The sequence below is a fragment of the Protopterus annectens genome, chromosome 4.part0 (assembly GCF_019279795.1).
Source record: "Protopterus annectens isolate FY-2018-M chromosome 4.part0, PAN1.0, whole genome shotgun sequence".
NCBI classification, from domain to species: Eukaryota; Metazoa; Chordata; order Ceratodontiformes; family Protopteridae; genus Protopterus; species Protopterus annectens.
Window position 1 is genome coordinate 1110030493 of NC_056733.1, and position 20802 is coordinate 1110051294.

A 20802-nucleotide genomic window follows, 5' to 3' on the forward strand; every position below is an offset into this window, starting at 1 on the left:
CTGTATTTTCTTAGTGAGAAACCTCTGAGGTCTCTCCAGCTGCTGCAGTTGTCTGGTGAGGTACATGCAAAAGGGTGCATTACACTGTTAGTGGTCTGCGTGTCGAGTACAGTGGAATTATAACATTCCTTGACCTGGATGTTATGCCCTTACTTATGAGGTGTGGTATGTAGAAGGCTTTCCTTACCACTGTGGAAACTTGGGGGTCAAAGTTCAGAATGCCATCAACCTGTGTTCCCAAGTCTCGCACCACTGGATTGGAACTCTGGGGGGGGGGTGCTTGTCAGTATTGTAGTTTGTAGGGAAAGGAAGTAATAATGCATATTTTTGCATTTTAGTTTTAGACCACGGCTTTGGCACCAGTCATTTGTATGTTAGCCCTTCTTGTAATATGGCTGTCTACTTTGGCTTGGACTGCTGAGAAGTGAAGTACATCCCAGAGGAGGCAATATATTCAATAGTTGGCATAATCATTCCCGAATATAAGGAGACAATGACATCTTTTGATATTCCTGTTGGAATTGGCAGCACTAAGTAGAAGGACTTACTACTGTTACATGGTAATCAAAGGAAAGGAAGTTGTCATCCCAAGTGCACTGTTAATCATTTAATTTGAGCCCAATTTTACTACACCATCTGCTTACAAGTGTAAGTTCTTGCTGAAGGGCTTTGGCATCAGAGGGTTACTTAAGTGACTCTGTTTCCAGTCGTCTTTAAACTTGGATAACCAGGGGTTTTGGTTCGTGGTCTGGAGATATAAATGTTATAATGCTGTATTTGCCACCTGACCTGGTTTTTGGCTGAAGATGGTGTGTTTGGAATAGTTCACTTAAACTAAACTCTAGATCAGTTGTAATTGGTTATTTTAACACATAAAAACAAAGAGTTAAAAGGTCACACTGAAAAACTAATGAGAAAAAAACTAAATGAAAACTCTAGCCAAGCTAGAACTTTCAAAGAGTGACCTCCCAAACCTCCTGTAACAGAGGCCTATGGGATATATGCACATATAGCTGAAACACCTGATGTTCATAAGGGTCATTTGCATATATCCCATAGGCCTCTGTTACAGGAGGTTTGGGAGGTCACTCTTTGAAAGTTCTAGCTTGGCTAGAGTTTTCATTTAGTAATTGGTTATTTTGTTAAGGGTGAACAGCATCAATATTTTAAGTAGTGTAAAATTATGAAAACTTTGGAATGCACCCCCCTTAGCATGAGACTTTCCCCTTGCACACACTTCTGTAACTAAATATAATAACTTGGAGATCATAATACTTTAGGGAAAAGTAGTCTGTGATTGTTTGGGAGATAAACGAGGGCTTCATGCCAAAATATACGTACTACGGTATTTTGTTTTTCTTTTCATTTTGTTTGAGTACATAGTTTTGATTTTCCTTGACTAGATGTTGTGCTTGCAATCCAGGCTTGACACTTCTCATAAGCACAAATCCTGTCAAATTGATTGAGTTTATTAGATGCTCTATTTTTTATTAGTATTGAATGTTTTGGAATAGTTGCCATATTTTGTTCGGCTGCTGTTCTCCCTTCATCATTTCTTTGAAGACATATTTATTTTTTGTGTTTCCACTGAGTTTATTCTAATTTCATATTTACTGCATGTAAATAGAGAGCCTACCACTCTCTCTTGTATACTCGGCCATACCTTAATATCCATTCATCATAGAAACTGTGGCCCATATGGCTAGTGGGACCTTTTGATTACAGTTTCTAGTGCCCTTCTTGTACTACCTTAGCAGATTCCCTCTACCTTGCCATACCATCATTAGACTCCACGTATTTATAATTTCCTGAGTGCCTCTAACATGGCTGTGTGCCAGGTGTTTTTTACACCTGGACCAGCTCAGCTAAAATGCAGGATTGATGTGCTGAGATACCTGCTTGTCAGACACTATAATTAATGCCAGAGTCTTGCTTGGGCACCTTTCATGATCAGGACCTGTATGTAGGACTAGTTCCAATGCTCTGCATTCTCAGCTAGGCTGTTTTATCTCCACTACATGTCAGAGATTTTTGGGGGGGTGTGATACCCTTCTCACTCCCATTTTCTTTGTCTACATCAAGCTGGAACAGATTTTGGTCTGAATTTCCCATTCGCTTTTGTAGTTGCATGTTTTCTGCTTCGGTGTTTTCTTTGTGATGTATCTTCGGCAGGGGTCACTCCAAGTGTCTTTGCAGTAAGCAAATACTGTCTGCCATTAGGTATACCCTTTGCTTTATTTCTTTTAGACAGAAGCACAAATATGTGTGTTCTTGTGTGGCCATAAGGTGCTGTCACTGCAAGACCTTACAAAATCATACTCTTCTCAGAAAGTGTTACTTATGGACCATTAGCCAAAAATACTGTGAAAAAGAGGAACATTTGACATCTGACTGATGAAGCAAAAGAGGGATGGCTAGTCCTTTTAGTAGTTTAGTAGGACTTTGTAGCCTCGTTTGGTTTGTTCAGTGCTCCCCACAAGGGTCTGTTTTGTCTTCTCTCTTTGTTCAGATGTTAATTTTCTTTCTGGGGTAGGTAGATGGCTCATGATTGCCTTCTATTTTAGTAGGCTCATTCTCTTGAAGGCACATATCTATCTTAAACCAGACTCCAGGGGCTTTTTTTACTTCAGATATCTGATAATCCTAACACTGGTTTTATCATCTCCAACTACCCTTCAGAGACTGGACTGCTGTGGGTTTGTCTTCCTATATGTCATTCAGTAGCAGGTTCCAAGGTCCCAGTGTGAGATTATAATTTATCTGCATGTTGTCATTTGTTGCAGGTTATGGTGGATGCACATTGAAACCATGGCTGACAACCTCCCACCTGCAGCCTTCTGACCAAGGTGATGGAGTAGAACACTGCACTGTTGCAAGCACAAAAAATCATGGGATACTCGTTCAGAGTTCTTTTTCAGTGGTTGCGTTTACTGATTTGATGCATCTTATGGTATACTACAGTATGCTGTAGAGACCTGCAACGTGAGATTTGTGGTCTGCACTATTGCATAACATGATGCTATGAAGGCATTTACAACACAGGAACACCATAGCACTTTCTGACATAGGGCAGCAGTGGGGGAGGATCCAGGTAAGGTGCCTTCAGGAGAACTGGTTTGTGATAGTACACCATGTGAGGTAAAGGTATGTTGGCACTGGCAAAAAAAATGGCATTTGGTCCACAACTATGGGCCATCAGGAGAAAGACGCAGAATAAAACTGATGCAGGCAATAGCACAACAGGCTGTACATTACGGTATTGACTAACCTCATTGTGCATCAGATATTAAGCAAAAAAATGAAGGAGAAAAAAAAACTGAGAAACTAGTGGTCTTAAAACTTTGAGTCAAGTCTCAATGATTTCCAGAAGTCATGAAACTCAGGTAGTGTTCCAAAGCTGCTTCTTCATAGGTAGGTACTAGGCTATCAGCCCTAGGGCCTATACAAGCGCAGCCAAAAAGGTACCCTGGCTTTTGCCACCCAAGAAAATTATTTTCCTGTGCCACTGTCAAGCAGAGCCACAGAAGTGATCCATGGGGTGAATTTCCTATTTCCCATCCAGTCATCAAGATTTTTCTTGAAGAGTGCTAATGAGCTTTGTTTGATATAGATAGGTAGTTTATTCCAGAGTATGGGAAGTCTCTGGGATAGGAATCTATCCTTCCGGCATGTTCTGTTTATTGTGGTGACAAGGTTTAGGTCCCTAGAGCGTGTAGCTCGGAGGGATTGGGATTTCTTTAAGTGGAGCATGTCCAACAGCTCTGGGTTTGACATAGCTTTGTATGTTAGGCAGAGATCACCTCTGAGTAGGCGATATGTGACGGAGTAAAGCTGGAGTTTTTTGAGACTGCCTGCGTAGGGCATCTGTTTGAGGCCGGTAATCCTCTTTGTGAGGTATTTCTGCGGCTTTTCCAGTTGTTGTAGGTGTCTTGTGAGGTACATACCAAAAGGGGCGTTGTACTCTATAATGGGTTTAATGAGTGATGATTAGAGGGGGAACAATGACCTTTTTTTTTTTTTTTTTCTGCATGAGAAATCTTTTCTGATGAGGTGTGCCATGTATTCCTGACTACTGTGGCGATGTGATTATCAAAGGAGTGACTACTGTCCACCTGTCCCAAGGTCTCTTATCACACTTTTGGTGTTAAGTATACTACCGCCTATGTTGTAGTTCGTGGGTACAGAGTTTTTACCAAAGGGGATGAGAATGCACTTTTTGGCATTGAGCTTGAGGCCATGGCTTTGACACCAGGCATCTGTCTCAGTGAGGCCCTTTTCTAGGATGTCCACATCGTTAGGAGTTTCGATTATGGCTCCTAGTTTGCAGTCATCTGCGAACTTCGTTAGCCAAAGACCTTCTGTGTTAGCTTGTACTTCAGAGAAGTAGATACCAAACAGGAGAAGACCCAGGACTGAACCCTGTGGTACTCCACTTGTCACTGGTCTGAAGTCTGTTTTGGAGTCTGCTACTTTCACAGTGTGGGTTCTGTCAGTGAGCCAGTTGGTAACCCATCTTGTGACATAGGGATTTACTATCCATGATTCCAGAGTGGGGGATGGTGTCGAAAGCCTTGGCAAGATCTAGATAGGCTGTGTGAACCACCTTACCCTCATCTACGACTTTGGTGACTTCTTCAAAGAAGTTTATCAGGCTTAGGAGACATGATCTGCCTTTTAAAAACCCAAACTGGGTGGGGTCCAGAGTTTGGAGATTACCAAAGTCTTTGTTTATAAGTTCCATGATGATACGTTCCGTGGCTTTGCAGACCAGGCACGTCAGGCTAATGGGGTGGTAGTTCCCGGGGTCTGTGGTGGCTCCCCCCTTGTGGAGTGGGATAACTGTTGCTGTGCGCCATTCAGTGAGCACAAAGCTTGAGGTGAGGCTATGATTGAACATGGTACTTGTGTGGGGTGCCAGCGTGGGATGTTGTCTGGTCCCATGGATGCTGTGTCCTTGGCTTTGGAGAGTGTGGTTTTTACCTGTGCAGCTGTGATTATAGAAACTTTGCCTTCTTCCGGTATAGAGATGGGCCTTTTAGGGGGTGAGAGGGGGGTAATGTTAGCACTGAACTTATTTGCCAGGATGTTGGCAATATCAGTTGGGTCTGTATATTTAGTGCCATTGTGCTGTAACTCGGAGCAGATCTGAGTGTTGCCATTGAGATTCTTGACATAGCTGTAGAATGCTTTGTGGTTGTCTTTAGAATCAGTGGCGATTTTGTTTTCGTAACTAGCTTTGGAGGATTTTATCAGGGATCGCAGCTTCTTACTGAAGCTGACCAGGGAGCTCCTCCACTCATGGGATTTTACTCTCTTTTGCAACAGTTTCTTTCTTTTGTTGTGCAGTTTGTTTATGGCAGGGGGACCACCAGATTGGCTTCCTTTTTTTGGAGGATAGCATCTTGGTTCTCTTTGGGATAGCATGACCCATGCACTCGTGTAAGTGCTTATAAAGCGCAGTTGTGTAGGATTCAGTAGTCATAACTGTATTGTCAGTCTGCATGGGTGTCATGAAGTTCACCACTTCTGTCTTAAGCATGAAGTTGGCTTTGGAGAATTTTTTTACCTTGGTTTCCTTTAAGGGGGCAGGATGTGGATCTCTACGGTGATTAGTTTATGGTCAGATCTGACCAATGAGGCATTGACTTCAGGTGTGGAACACCGGTCACTCATGTTGGTAATGATTAGATCTAGGATATTGTTGCCCCTGGTGGGGGATGTGGATAAGTTAATCCAGGGCATTGGAGTTTATGAATTCCAGAAAGCGTTGAGTGAAGGAGTTGGTACATGAGTAGTTTTCCCAGTTAATGGTGGGGTAGTTGAAATCGCCCATTATTAGGGTGTTTAGTTGAACCCTAATATTTTCCAGTACATCAAGAAAAGAGGAGTGGGAATCCTGGGGCATGGTGGGGGATCTGTAGCAAGCTACAATTTGGATTGCAGTTTTGCTCAGTTAGTTGCACTTGGATAACCTCGGATGCATTATGCTGAGCAACTAGCCTGCAGGTGTGAATATCCTTAATGAATATGGACACACCTCTGCCTTTAGTGTTCGGTCCAGGTTACATGGCCGAAAAGTGTGGTATGAGTTATAACATGGTAGTGCAGGGGCGCTCTCTGGAGCCTTGAACCGGGTTTCAGTCACTGCACAGATATCAATGTTCTCCATTTTAAGGAGTGCCTCGAGTGAGTGCATTTTGAGATTGACCTCTAGCATTGAGTAGCATCACCCTCAGTTTTTGCTTGCCTGTTCCTGTTACTGTGGTGAATTTGTCATTTGAACCTTGCCTAAAAAAAGGTGCTATAGGGGCGGCAAGAACCTTAGCCAGTATCTGGAATCCCAGTGGTGACAGGTGCAGAACATCTCTGGCAAAGCATCGTGGTCTGTCGACCATGTCATCCCAGGCAGACCGATACTGGATCCCTTTAGAATGCCACCAGAAGCTTAGTCAATTGTTGAAGTCAATCATTTTCTCCTTGTACTGTGGTATCATTCTGGGTGATGGCAGAATGCTACTCAGGGCTAGGGTCATACCTCCGTGGGCTACAAGATCGGAGAGCTCTTCCATGTCTCTTTTTTCATGTAGTCCAGGGAGGTACGTCTCGGGTCATTCACGCCAACATGGACAATGACCGAGTCATATTTGTACTTGTGGAGTGACCTGAGTGCGTGGGTTATGTGGTGGATCCTGGCACCCGGCAGGCAGCTGATCTTCTCCTTGTTTAGCCTAGTGAGTGGGACATCAGTGTGCCTGACTATAGAGTCACCTATGACTAGTGTGTTGGGTATGTTGATGTTCATCGTGTTTCACTGTTGCAGTCATTACATTTGGGTAATCTGCTGGCAGGTTGGCCTGATTAACAAAGACTTGGGTCCTGCGTCGGTTGCTGTCCCTTTTTCCATGACGTCAGGTCGTCGGGGGTATAAAACATGCAGCCAACACCATTACATCAGTCTTTCTTGCTGCGTGGTGCCCGAAGCAGAAGCAGTTTGCAGGTGCCAGTCGGCCGACTCCTGAAATTTTCGTTTTCGAGTTTCAGAATTGAAGTCTTCAACTAAAAGCCAAGTATCCCGTTGGGGAAACATTTTCTTGCTCCTTAGCGATGTCAGTAAAAGTTAATAATTGCATTACTTGTGGGAAGCAAATACCTCATAAGGATTTTCATACTGTATTCCTTGCCTAGGCCTTGACCTTGACGTACCTTGCTGTCTGTTTTATGCATTATTTAATCAGTGCACTATCCGTCGTTGGTAAATTTTTGTTTCTAAATATTTCGGCTCTAGGTTTAATTATCCAGAAATGTCATCAGTTAGCCATCCGACTACCTGAATACCGACAAAAACGCAAAGAAAAAGACCAAGACAGGCCGTTGAGGTCCAAAATTGCTGACGACGCTTCTCCTAAGCCAGTCACCAGTTCGCTGGTACTCAGGTGCTTTTGCAGCCCCTGATACCTGCTACTTCTGATTCTCGGGCCTCTACTGAGACCCATTCAGAGTCCGGTATGCCACGAGATGCTTCACATATGGAACCCATGGATGTCTCTACCTTGGATGAGTCCGGAGCCGCTGAGCAGGCCCCGGCTTCTGAGGGTGTATTCAGGCCTACAGACTTGCATATTAAATGCACTCCAACTTCAATACTAAGGCCTAAATCTGGATCTAGGTCTAAAAAACCGAAGCCCAGGCCACATGTTCAGGCCCCTATGCCTAAAAAACAACTGATCAAAATGGCTGAAGATTTAATTACTCTAATCAGGGGTAGTTAACCCCCCCCCCAAGAGACCTAGGATTGACCTTGACTATGAATCTTCTGAATAGGACTCTCTTTCTTCTAACTCTTCTGACTCTTCTAATGATCTAGATTTGTCCATAGCTACTTTCTCCATTAGCGAAAATTATGGAAAAATGTATACACCAACAACTTCTAAATCATCTCTCAGTACATAACTTAATAGCCAACTGTCAACATGGCTTTAGACCCCATCATAGTACTACCACTGCTCTTCTGTCCTTTATAGACACCATAAATAGGAACCGCAACAATAACCTTCTTTCTTCTGCACTATTTATTGATCTTTCTAAAGCTTTCGACATGGTTAACCACTCTATATTAATCAATATACTCGCATCCCTTTCCTTTGACAAGCTTGCCATTAAATGGTTTACATCTTATCTTAGCAATAGACAACAAGCAGTTCTTTGGGGAAACCAAACTTCCTCTCTATTACCTGTAACTATTGGTGTCCCTCTGGGCTCAATTCTCGGACCTCTTCTTTTCACTCTATTCATTAATGACCTACATCTAGCGATTCCTCATCTACCCTAATTTGCTCAGCATCTTCTTCTTCAACACTTCATTCACTTACTCAAAGCATCTTCAACACTGTTGAAACATGGTTTTCTAAACGCTACCTTCTTCTTAATGCCAAAAAAACTAAACTTCTCCTCTTCACCCCTACCTCTCTGTCCCCACCCCTTGATTTCACCATCTCATCAAATAATGCTACTGTCATTTCCCCTGAACCAACAACAAAACTATTAGGAATAACAATTGATAATAATCTCTCTTTTGATCAACACATTAACAACACCATCAAATTAGTAAACAGAAAAATTGGATCCTTATGTAGAATTAAACCCTACCTAACTGCTTCTGCCAGAGCCACAATTGCCCACTCCCATCTTATGTCTACACTTCTTTATGCTTCTCCAATCTTTACCCACCTTAACAAACTTGCCACATCCTATTAAACATTGCCAGATTTGCTACTGGCAACCCTTACAGAACACATCACTGTGTGAACCTGAAACAACTAGGATGGGCGGAATTTCAACACCTTTTGCTTATTCCCCAACTCAGTATTGCCCACAAATTACTATACCAACCCAATAACACCCCAATTCTTTCTCAACTTTTAATCCCTTATAATAATCTCAACTCTCTTAGATCTTCTAAGAAACTAATGGCCTGCCTTACAAAGTCCAATAACTCAGCCGGTGACTCCCTTTTCTCTAATACAATTGGAAGGAGCTGGAATACACTACCCAGTGAAATCACTCTACTCACATCCCTGCCTCTCTTCAAACAAGAAATTAAGAATTACTTCAAAAGCCATTGGCTCTGTTCCTGTATAAAGCCTGACTAATCTTCCTACCTACATCTGTTTATCCTCCTCCTCAATTTTCCTCCACTGTCTCTTCTTTTCTTTTTTCTTTTCTTTTTCTTCTCTTTTTATAACTCTTTCTTCCTAACTCTTATTTTCCTTTACCTCTCTTTGTCTCATATCCAGCAAGTCTTTTTTGCTTCTTTTGTTTTACAGTCCTCTCTTAGATGGCTTCCTTTTTTACCCACTTATAGTAATTTTGCCCTCTTTCTCTGATATTTTACCCTTTTGCTTACCCCTAACTCTCTCTGTACAACAACTTGTCACCCTATATTTTCTCACTGTCATCTCCTCCTTCAACTTGAATCTTTGTTACTCATAGAAGTTATACTTTTCATATATCTTTTTTAATTAAGTTTTTATTTTGACATTATATTGCCATTTGTTATTATTGTTATTGCTTTTTGATTGTAAGGTTTTTTCTTTTTATGTGTATTTCTGTGTGGAGCTTTTCTCCCCGGGCCTCTACTGAAAATGGAAATATATCCAGCTAGACTAGCCCGGTCAACAAATGTAAAATAAATAAAAATAAATAAACAAATTATGAGGACTCTGATGCAGAGGATTCCATCTCCCCTGCCTCTCCGCCTGAGGATTTTTCTTTTGGCGAAACTTACATACCTTAAGAGAGCATTTCCACTGGGAAAGTCGGGATTTCTCTGAATCCAAAAAGAGGCTTAGGGATTTCCTTCTTCCTCAGCATAGGCCTTTGGCTATACCTCCTGTACTAGACATTGTGGATGATGTGTTTTCGGAATCCAGTATGGCCCCTGATTCCTTGCCTCCAGCCCCTGGCAAACCAGACAGGTACTACAGGGTTCCTGAGTCCCACAAAATTCCTTTTCAAAAATCCTGTTGCGGACTCTGAAACCATTTCTCAGGGGCCCAAGGGCATTAAGGCTTCTACTGCTAAAAATCCTACCCCTTCTGATAGAGACTCCAGGACACTGGATAGATGGGGTAAACAGGTTTATACTTCTGCAACCTTGGCAATCGGGGCTTTAAAATGTCAATTCCATATGCTAAAATATCAACAGCATATCATTGGACTGCTTAAACAGAAAATTATGTTGATTTCTGACTGTGTGGAGAATAAAGATTTACAGTATTTATTGCATTCAGCTGAACAAGTTGGCAAACTTACTTTGCAATGTGGTTTTGATTCTTTAGAGGCCTCTTGCAGGGCTGCTGTTACAGGCTCTGTGCTTAGAAGGCATGCTTGGCTTAGAGAGCAATCTCTGCCTGATCATGTTAAAGCAAAGCTTTTGGATGCTCCTTTACAGCAGGACCGCCTGTTTGGCAATAAGGCTGAAGAAGTTCTAAAAAAGATGGAAGATAAAGCTAAATCTATGCAAACTGTGAAATATTTCTTACAAGTACAACCTCCTAGATTTAGTAGGCCCTGGCCTACTAAGAACTGGTCCTTTCCAGCTCCTTCCAGAGCCACTCCAGCCAAACCCAGACATTCCAAAAGCACCAGGTTTCAGTCCCAAGGGACTTTCAGAACTAAACAGTGGGGTGCTTCCACTTCCAAATCTGGAAACAAGGCACCACCCTATGGTAAGCAGTCTCAATGACTTCCCTTAAAAATTACCAAGCACTTGCCTCTTAGCCACCCCTTTGGGGGGAAAACTGGCTCTTCATTCAAGAAACTGGCAACTTATAACCCAGGACAAATGGGTTTTATATATAGTGGCCCAGGGATACAGATTTCATTTCCACATGCTGCCAACTCCAAACAGGTGGCCAGACCTGCCTCCAAATCAGTGGGCAGAGGCTCAGAAACAAGTACTTTCCCTCCTAAACATGGGGGCTATTCAACTTGTACCAGAAAAGGAAAAGGGACAAGGTTTCTATTCCAGATTTTTCCTGGTACCCAGAAAAGACAAATCATGGTGTCCAGTTCTGGACCTGTCTACTCTAAACACCTTTCTGAACATTCCAAAATTCAAAATGCTGACTCTTCACCAGTTACTTCCTATGCTAGGCAAGGATGCCTGGTTGGCAACTCTAGATTTAAAAGTGGCTTACCTGCATATCCCAATCAGGGAATCTTGCAGAAGATGCCTACGCTTTAAAGCAGGCTGCATGCATTATCAGTTCTCTGCACTGCCCTTTGGCTTGTCTACTGCTCCAGGGTATTCACAAAGTGCCTGGCTCCAGTAATTGCATTTTGCAGGCAAATAAATATTCAGATATCCATACCTGGACGATTGTCTAATTCAAGCAGAAAACCAGGCCATTCTTCTAAAACATCTGGCGTTTGTAAAAAAAAAAAAGTTCTAACCTGTCTAGGGTACACCATAAACAAAAAGAAATCTCAACTGGTACCCTGTCAAAAGATTACATTCCTGGGTGCAAGCTTGAATACAACTGCCCAGATGGCTTACCTTACGCCAGACAAGCAAAGGCAACTGACTATTTACTTCAAACAGATGGCAACAAAAACCCAGTTATCTGCAAGGCAAATTCTGCAGGTTTTGGGGTTCATGGCATCCTGCATTCTACTAATTCCATATGCAAGACTGCATATGAGGAAACTACAGTGGTATCTAAAAAGTTTATGGAGGCAGCATTGTCACAGTCTGGAAACAATGATTCCGCTCATTCCCTGCCTGCAACAGGAGTTTCTTTGGTGGGCAGAGGCATGTCACCAGAACATGGGACAGTCTTTCACTCTACCCCTGCCACCCAAACCCTAATCACAGACTCATCGGACTATGCTTGGGGGCCCACCTGGCGGGGAGATGCATTCAGGGCATATGGAGCCCAAAACAAATGCATCTGCATATCAACCAGAAAGAGATGTTAGCTGTTCAGAATGCCCTGACAGCCATCAAGGACTTACTTCATCCAGGAGAACTACTGATAAAGATGAACAACACCACGGTTATGTGGTACATAAACAAGCAGGGGGGGTACACATTCCTACCCCCTTTGCAGACTAGCCATGGCATTGTGGGGCACAGCCTTGACTTACCAAGTACGTTTTCAAGCTCAATTCCTGCCAGGAAAACAAAATACTCTGGCAGATGACCTAAGCAGAAATCTTATGGACCCTCATGAGTGGAAACTGGATCCACAAGTCTTCAGCATGATAACAGAAAAATGGGGGAGTCCATTTGCCTCTCCCCAAAATTATCAACTGGACAAATTCTGCACAAGGACTTATCACAGACAAGGATGGAAAGTGGATGCCCTATCAGTCTACGCCTTTCCTCCTCTGCTTCTTCTTCCCAAGGTCTTACTAAAGGTCAGACAGGAAAAACCAAAAATGATCCTAATTGGCCCGGACTAGCCTTGCCAGCACTGGTACCCAGTTCTAAGAAATATGTCTCAACTGCCTCCTAGGTACTTGCCTCAAATACCTCACCTGCTGTCTCAGCAGAGCAATCAAATTCTACACGATCGGCTCCAAACTCTGAACCTGGCAGTGTGGCTGATCATGTAATTATTCAAACTCCTCCTTTCAGTAAATCTGTTATCGATGTCATTTTGGAAGCCAGAAGGCCTAGTACTAGAAAATCTTATGCTGATAAATGGAAGTGATTCTGTGCTTGGAACCAAGCACAAGGAATGGACACAGCAAAGCCAAATATTCCTCAGATTTTACAATACTTGACTGAGATGCTTGACAAGGGCCTATCTTTTTCATCAATAAAAATCGATGCCTCTGCCATCTCGGCTTATTACAACACAGAGCCTCCCATCTTTTCTCATCCTCTGCTAAAACAGTATCTTAGAGGGACCAAAAATTTAAGGCCTCCCAGAAGATCGCCAACTCCTGCATGGGACCTCAATTTTGTGTTGGAAAAGCTCACCCTACCTCCATTTGAACCAGCAGCTACTGCGGATATAAAGTTTTTATCTTGGAAAACAGCTTTCCTTCTGGCAATCGCTTCAGCAAGAAGGGTTTCAGAACTACAGGCCCTCATGGCTGTAGAGCTTTTCATTACATTTTACCTGGGCAGGGTGTCCCTTAGGACCAGTCCTTCCTTTATGCCTAAGGTGGTATCCAGTGTGGCTCTTGACCAAAACTGTTCATCTGCCAACTTTTTACCCAAATCCGCAGAACAAGGGAGAGCGGCTTCTGCATTCCTTGGACATACACAGACAACTAAGATTCTACTTAAACAGGACTAAATCTCTAAGAAAGTCTGAGCAGTTATTGGTGGCATTTGCTGCAGGATCCGAAGGGAAGGCTATTTCAAAGTGGATAAGCCACTGCATTCGTTTCTGCTACTTGCATCATGGTAAACCGGTGCCCAAGGAAATCGGGTGACATTCCACCAGGGCTGCATCTACCTCAGCAGCTTTTCTCAGAGGAGTGCCAACCAAAGACATTCTAGAAGCTGCTACTTGGAGCTCTGTTCTTACTTTTACAAAGCATCATCATTTGCCCCTCTTCTCCAAGTCCACGGCAGGCTTTGCCACTGCAGTTCTGCAGGGCCTTATAGCCACTCCTAATGCTATTTAGTTCCAGCCTCCCATCTATAGCTTTGGGATTCTACCCAAATGTAATGACTGCAACAGTGAAACAAGAAGAACGTAGTACAGTTGTGTACTCTTACCATAAATGTAGATGTTCGAGTGTATTCATTGTTGCAGTCCAGGTAACCCACCCGCCATCCCCCTTTTTTCTAGAACTTCTCTTTCCTTCACCATATTCTACAGCCTTTGTGGTGTATTTGCTTTTAGATGAAGGTAAAGTTCATGTTACAATTGCATTTATATATATAGATTATATAATTTTTTTTTTTGCTCCCCATTTGGGGGTACCTGACATCTGGGGCAAGCAAAACTGAAGAAAATGGCGTCGGCTGCATGTTTTATACCCCTGACGACCTAACGTCATGGAAGAGGAGACAGCAACCGACGCAGGACCCAATACTTTGATATTCATGCCGACTGAGGGCAACCTGCCAGCAGATTACCCAAATGTAATGACTGCAACAGTGAATACACTCTAACATCTACATTTATTGTAAGTGTACACAATTGTCTATTGCGCCCAGGGTATTCACAAAGTACCTAGCTCCAGTCATTGCATTTTGCAGGCAAGGAAATATTCAAATATACCCATACCTGGACGATTGTCTGTCTGATTTGGGCAGAAAGTCAGGACATGCTTTGGAATCATCTGGCATTTGTACAAAAGGTGCTAACTTGTCTGGGGTACACAATAAACTAAAAGAAATCACAGCTGGTGCCCTGTCAAGCTATATTCCTGGGAGCAAGCTTGAACACGACTTCCCAGATGGCATTCCTCATGCCAGAGAAACAACTTCATTTGACAGTTGACTTCAAACTAGTGGCCACAAAAGCCCTGCTATCTGCAAGGCAAATACTACAAGCCTTGGGGTTCATGGCCTCGTGCATTCTACTAATTCTATATGCAAAACTGCATATGAGGAAACTACAATGGTATTTAAAAAGCCTATGGTGTCAACATTCTCAGGATCTAGAAGCAATGATTCCTGTCATACCTTTCCTACGGTTAGAATTCCTTTGGTGGGCCGAGGCCTGCCACCAAAACAAGGGGCTACCATTCACTCTACCCCTGCCGCCCAAACTCTAACAACAGAGACATCAGACTATGCGTGGGGGCTCACCTGGCAGGGAGGTGCATTCAGGGAAAACGGAACACAAGTCAAATGCACCTGCATATCGATCAAAAAGAAATGTTAGCTGTACAGAATGCCTTCAAGGACCACATTCTTCCAGGACAATTAATGGTAAAGACGGACAACAACACTGTTATGTGGTACATAAACAAGCAGGGGGGTACCCATTCCTACCCCCTCTGCAGACTAGCCATGGCTCTGTGGAACACTGCCTTGAGCTACCAAGTGCATCTACAGGCTCCGTTCCTGCCAGGAAAACTAAATACACTGGCAGATGAACTAAGCAGAAATCTAATGGACCCACACGAGTGGAAACTGGAACCAAAGGCTTTCAACATGTTGATAAACAAATGGGGGAGCCCAGATATAGACATGTTTGCCTTCCCTCAGAACTGCCAAATGGACAAATTCTGCACAAGGACAACACACAAACAAGTTTGGAAAGTGGATGCTCTGTCCTTCAGCTGGAAAAATCAGTTTATGCCTTTCCTCCTCTGCCTCTCCTCTCCAAAGTACTACTAAAGATCAAGCAGGACAAACCAAGGATGATACTGATTGCACCACACTGGCCACACCAGCACTGGTACTCCCTCTTGTGCAGTGTGTCATAGCTAGCCCCATGGCACCTGCCTCAGACCCCTACCCTGCTGTCACAGCATGGGAGCCAGATTTTGCACCCCCGGCTTCAAACACTGAACCTGGCAGTCTGGCTAATTACCCCGTTACCATCCCTCAGTAAACAAGTGTTGGATGTCATTTTGGAGGCAAGGAGGTGTAGTACTAGAAAATCTTATGCTGAAAAATGGAAAAGATTCTGTGCTTGGAACCAATCTCAAGGGATGAGCACAGCAGCACCCAACTTACCTCAGATTCTACAATACTTAACTGAGATGCTTCACAAGGGCCTTTCCTTTTCCTCCATCAAAAAATTCATGCGTCAGCCATTTCAGCTCATTACAACACAGAACCACCCCCTCTTTTCTCACCCACTGCTCAAGCAGCTTCTCAGAGGGGCCAAAAACTTAAGACCACCCAGAAGAGCCCCAACTCCAGACTGGGACCTTAACTTTGTATTGGAAAAACTTACTCTGCCATCTTTTGAGCTAGCTGCAAGTGCAGAGTTAAAAATTCCTTTCTTGGAAAACAGCTTTCCTTTTAGCAATCACTTCAGCAAGAGCATCTGTGCCTTTCATCATTTTTCATGCGGACAAGGTGTCCCTCAGGACCAATCCCTCCTTCTTGCCCAAGGTGGTATCCAGTGTGGCTCTTAATCAATCCATTCATTTGCCAACCTTCTTTTCTAATCCACAGAACAAAGGGGAACGCATACTGCACTCCTTAGATGTGTACAGACAACTTAGATTTTACTTGGACATGACTAAACCTCAAAGGACATGACTAAACCTCAAAGGAAATCTGAACAACTGCTGGTGGCATTTGCTGCAGGGGCCCTCAGAGGGGAAGGCTATTTCAAAGCAAACCATTTCTAAATGGATAGGCCATTGCATTCATTTCTGCTATAAGCACCATGGAAAACCTATCCCACAGGGGATTAGACCCCATTCAACCAGGGCTGCATTTACCTGTACAGCCTTTCTTAGAGGTGTCCCTGCCAGAGACATCCTAGAAGCTGCTACTTGGGGTTCTGTACATACTTCACAAAGCATTACCATTTGCCAATTTTCTCTAAATCCAGAGCTGGCTTTGCCACTGCAGTCTTGCAGGGCCTCCTAGCTGCTCCTAATGCTATCTGAATTCCTCCTCCCATCCTTAGCTTTGGGAATCTACCCAAATGTGGTAACTGCAGCAGTGAAACACGAAGAACATAGTACAGTTGTGTAAACTTACCATAAATGCAGATGTTCGAGTGTATTCACTGTTGTAGTCCTGGTTACCCTCCCTCCATGACTCTTTTGGCTATACCTCTACGCTCCTTTTACTATGCTTAAAAAGATTTTTGGTGCATTTGATTTTTAGTTGGAGGTATATCTGTGTGTGTGTGTGTGTGTGTGTGTGTGTGTGTGTGTGTGTGTGTGTGTGTGTGTGTGTGTGTATTTAATTGCTTCCCATTAGGAGGGCACCTGACATCTGGGGCAAGAAAAACTGATGTAATGGCATCTGCTGCATGCTTTATACCCCTGACTACCTGACGTCATGGAACATGAGACAGCAACCGCCACAGAAATCCGAAGACTCTGGTATTCAGGCCGGCTGACGGCTACCTGCAAGCAGATAACCCAAATGTGATGACTGTAACGGTGAATACACACTAACATCTACATTTATGGTAAGTGTACACAACTGTACTTTCTCTGGGCATTTTTGCACTGGAATTGTTTTTAATGGGAGCAAAATCTGCAAAGTGGAAGCTGTAAATACATAGCTGAAGAGATCTCTGCTTATTCTTATGTGTGGAACGTCTAAAAAGATGCTCCTCGCAAGAATGTGCTGTATACAGCTGCTTAGTGTTCTGCTTAGTTTACCTGTGTGTAAAACGTCCATGCATTTCTTAAATACACTTCACTTGCGCTATTGTAATGCAGTTCCTTTAGTGTTTTGCAGCAATAAAAATTCTAAGCTTGACACCCTGGCTTGCAGGGCACAAACTGCCAAACAGCTTTTTGTTCCACTGACGCATGTTTCTCTTTAATAAAAAAACAAACCTAAGAAAACCGTAAGTAGCAGCACTTTGCTTGGGCTCATGCGACTGAGTGACATCAACATAGGAAAGTTATGAAGTGCGTCCATAACCACCATGCATACACAGAGACTTCTTTTCCATTAAAGTCTGTGGTTATACCTCATTGTATCCCTAAAGTGATGTCCCCAAGGGAGACAGTACAATTATTTTGCAGTGATTTAATAAAGAGTGTACAGAGCTTTTTATTGAAAAAGGACTGAAATAAATATGGAAATAAAATGATAGAAGTGCATTGCTGCACTTAATACATTAGATGCCATGATGCACCTATGAATGTGAGCATCACACTGAACAGCTTTCTCCTCTGCTGACATTTTTCATACCTTGTTTGTTCTCATTTCAAATTTATTTAAAATAGTGTATCTTAAAGATTCAGTTTTCTCAATTTTGAATTCCCGTGTTGCAGTTTTAGTTTGGTGAGATACGTAAAACCTGGCATTGTTCTAAACATTATTAAAAGTAGTACCACAAGAAAATGATGCTGTAAAAAACACACAAGAAGTCATCTCACAAGCAGAATAAAAAAGCACCCAATAGACCTTGTTGATGAAAAAAAAATTGAAACAACATAAAGCTTTAGTGCGTCACTGTATCCAGTTTAAACAAATAGAAAACAGCTCTTCAAACGTAAAGGGACAAAAAAAAAAAAAAAAAAAAAAACAGTAAATGTCAGATGTAGAGGAGGGGTTAGTGTGATGTATTTAATGTCTGGTACACTAAAGTTAAGAATCTATTTCAAGACTTGTGAATTTTTTACTCACAAACTACCCACATGTATGCATATGTAGGTGCATAAGTGTCATGTGTAGTATATATTCACATATGTGTGTATATATATACACACGTACACGTGTGCGCACACACACACACACACACACACACACACACACACATACATACACATACATATGTGCACACACACACACACACACGCACACACACACACACATACACATACACATGTGCACACACAGTGGTGGAATGGAAATTTACAAAGGAGCAGATACAGTTGGCTAATATTGGGTGACTTGGTTTCGGGGAAAGCCAGAGCATACTAAGCAGTGGGTCGCATGTTGTTGTGCAGACCCCTGGTGTCAACCCTTCTGTGGTCCCTTCACTGTTATTCACAGTTCATGACCAAGTGCCTAATAGGTGCTCCATGCAGTCAGTATAACAAAAGCATAATGGAAATCCATCTGCCATTGGTCTTAGAACTGCATGGTTCTGATTTGCAGTGAAACGTTAGAGTGCCCTATAAACATGCTGTGAAAGAGGCTTTTATCACAGCCATGGCACTCTTAGTTTAAGAGGTAGAGAAAAGGAGATGATTTTCTTTAGGAAGAAGTCTAAAATGGCACTGTTTCTCTACAGCCAACAGAGAAACACTTCGACATCAAAATTACAAAGACAAATATTTTCTGTAACATACTCTTGTGTTTAAGACTAGTCAGATTTTCACAGAAATAAATATTTTTTAGCATGATATTTGATCATGATTTAATTTTGGGCCCTAGCTGAAGTTGTTGCCAGACTTAAAGGGAGAAGTCCGGTAGCGGATGGTCTACAGTTCTGAACGCTGGATCGGTTTGCCTGATTTTGTAATATCTGGCACTTAACACAGAGAATTAACACAAGCTGCTGATAATGAGCTGCTCCCTATAATCCAGGGGTTTCTTATAAAGTGTCGGGGTCTGCTTGTGCCAGTCACTTAACCAAACGGTACTGCCAAGCTGAATCTGGTAAAGGTGTCTGTGGCACTGCTGTGCCCTGATAAATAAATACCTACATGTAAAGACAGAGTTGAGTGAATGGCCACATGATGCAGTTCAACTATCTTCAGTTCTTAAATAACCACATACTGTACTGCTTCTTACAAAATAAGTGTGTGGTTTTGAGATCAGGCGAAGATTCGTCATTCGAGTGCTGGGTTCCTCACTATTTGCCTGCTTCCCACTTTTGTGTGTACAATGTAAGATGTGCTTACATACATCAGGGAAGGAAGTGCGAAGTTATCTTTTTAATGTCACGAGCTGGATGACACAGTGAAAACGTGCTGATTGTAACAAAACATTTGAAAGATTTTTGTTTGCAAGGAAAACAAAAGGAGAAGTGGGAAAGGATAGTGAAACCACTTTTTTTTTTTTTTAATGTGTGACATTTAAATTTCTGACAAGTAATCACATAATCACATGCTCAGACTGCTTATGGCTGTTGCAGAGGTAATCATTGCTGAGACTGGCAAATTTACTGGAGTGGGTCAGTGTGTTTTTTAGTTTGAAATTGAGCCAAGGAGATTTATTTAAGCAGCAGGTCCTATGCAGTAGAAGTAGAGTACAGACAACGCATGTAATATCTTGTTTTCAGCGTGCACGTTTTCCAAATGATCAGTTCAGGAACTTGTGATAAACACTGATCTTTATGGGGTTGCTTACAGCCTTGCAGGTAAGAAGACATGGTCTGCTTGGGACTGTTGTTGGACGAGGAGCATGTTAGCAGGTATTAAAAGGTAGTTTGTGATTTGTGTATTTTAGTTGGCTTTCTTATTTTTTATTTATTTATTTTTATTTTACATTTGTTGACCGGGATAGTCCGACTGGATGCATGTCCATTTTCAGCAGAGGCCCGGGGAGAAAAGCTTCAAGGGTAAGCAGATACAGCATTACATATTACAAACAAACTATTTACAGAGATTACACAAGTAAGCAAGTTAAACAAGTTCCACATGTTACAGTTAATCCTGAGCGCAAGTCAGCATTAAATTAAATTACACAGTAAACTGGTTAACAGATTTTTACACATTCTAGAGAGAGTTAGCCAGGCTTGATACATTGACATAGCCAGTTAAGTGACAAATGTTGTTTGAGTCTAGTTTTAAATTGACCTAAGGTGGAAAGTTAGGTAATATCAGCTGGAAGAGAGTTCCAGGATCTACTTACAGAGTTTGCAAAGAGAGAATCACCGGCTGTGTTATTAATTTTGCTAGTCTGAATTAGTAGTTTGTTAGAGGATCGAAGCGGTCTAGGATTGTTACAGGGGGTGATAATATTTTTAAGTGCAGGAGTATTGTCCGGATTATAGAGGTTTTTATAGGCCATAATCAGTTGGTTATACTGGATTAGGCTGGGTAGTTCAAGCCACCCAAGCTGATTTAGATTGATGCAATGATGTGTCCTAAAAGGCAGCCCAGTGGCAAACCTGGCAATGTGGTTGTAGCAAATTGAGAGTTTGTTAAGGACAGTCTTGTTTAAATTCGAGAGTAGAGGGGATGCATACAGAAGGGTTGAAAGAAGGTGAGAGCGAGCTATGGCAA

General features: G+C 42.5%; 1 protein-coding gene across 2 annotated transcripts in view; it reads left to right on the top strand.

Annotated features, from left to right (window-relative positions):
* MAT2B (methionine adenosyltransferase 2B) overlaps positions 1 to 20802 on the top strand; it is a 459887-nt gene that overhangs the window by 34237 nt on the left and 404848 nt on the right. The window contains exon 1 of one of the 2 annotated variants that reach the window (XM_044069089.1): positions 19809 to 19934. The exons of the other annotated variant lie outside the window; for it this stretch is intronic. Within the exon in view, the coding sequence (XP_043925024.1) occupies positions 19911 to 19934 (24 nt within the window). The 5' untranslated portion in view covers positions 19809 to 19910. Of the gene's footprint in view, positions 1 to 19808; positions 19935 to 20802 lie in introns of those variants that run through there. 2 annotated transcript variants of the gene reach the window in all.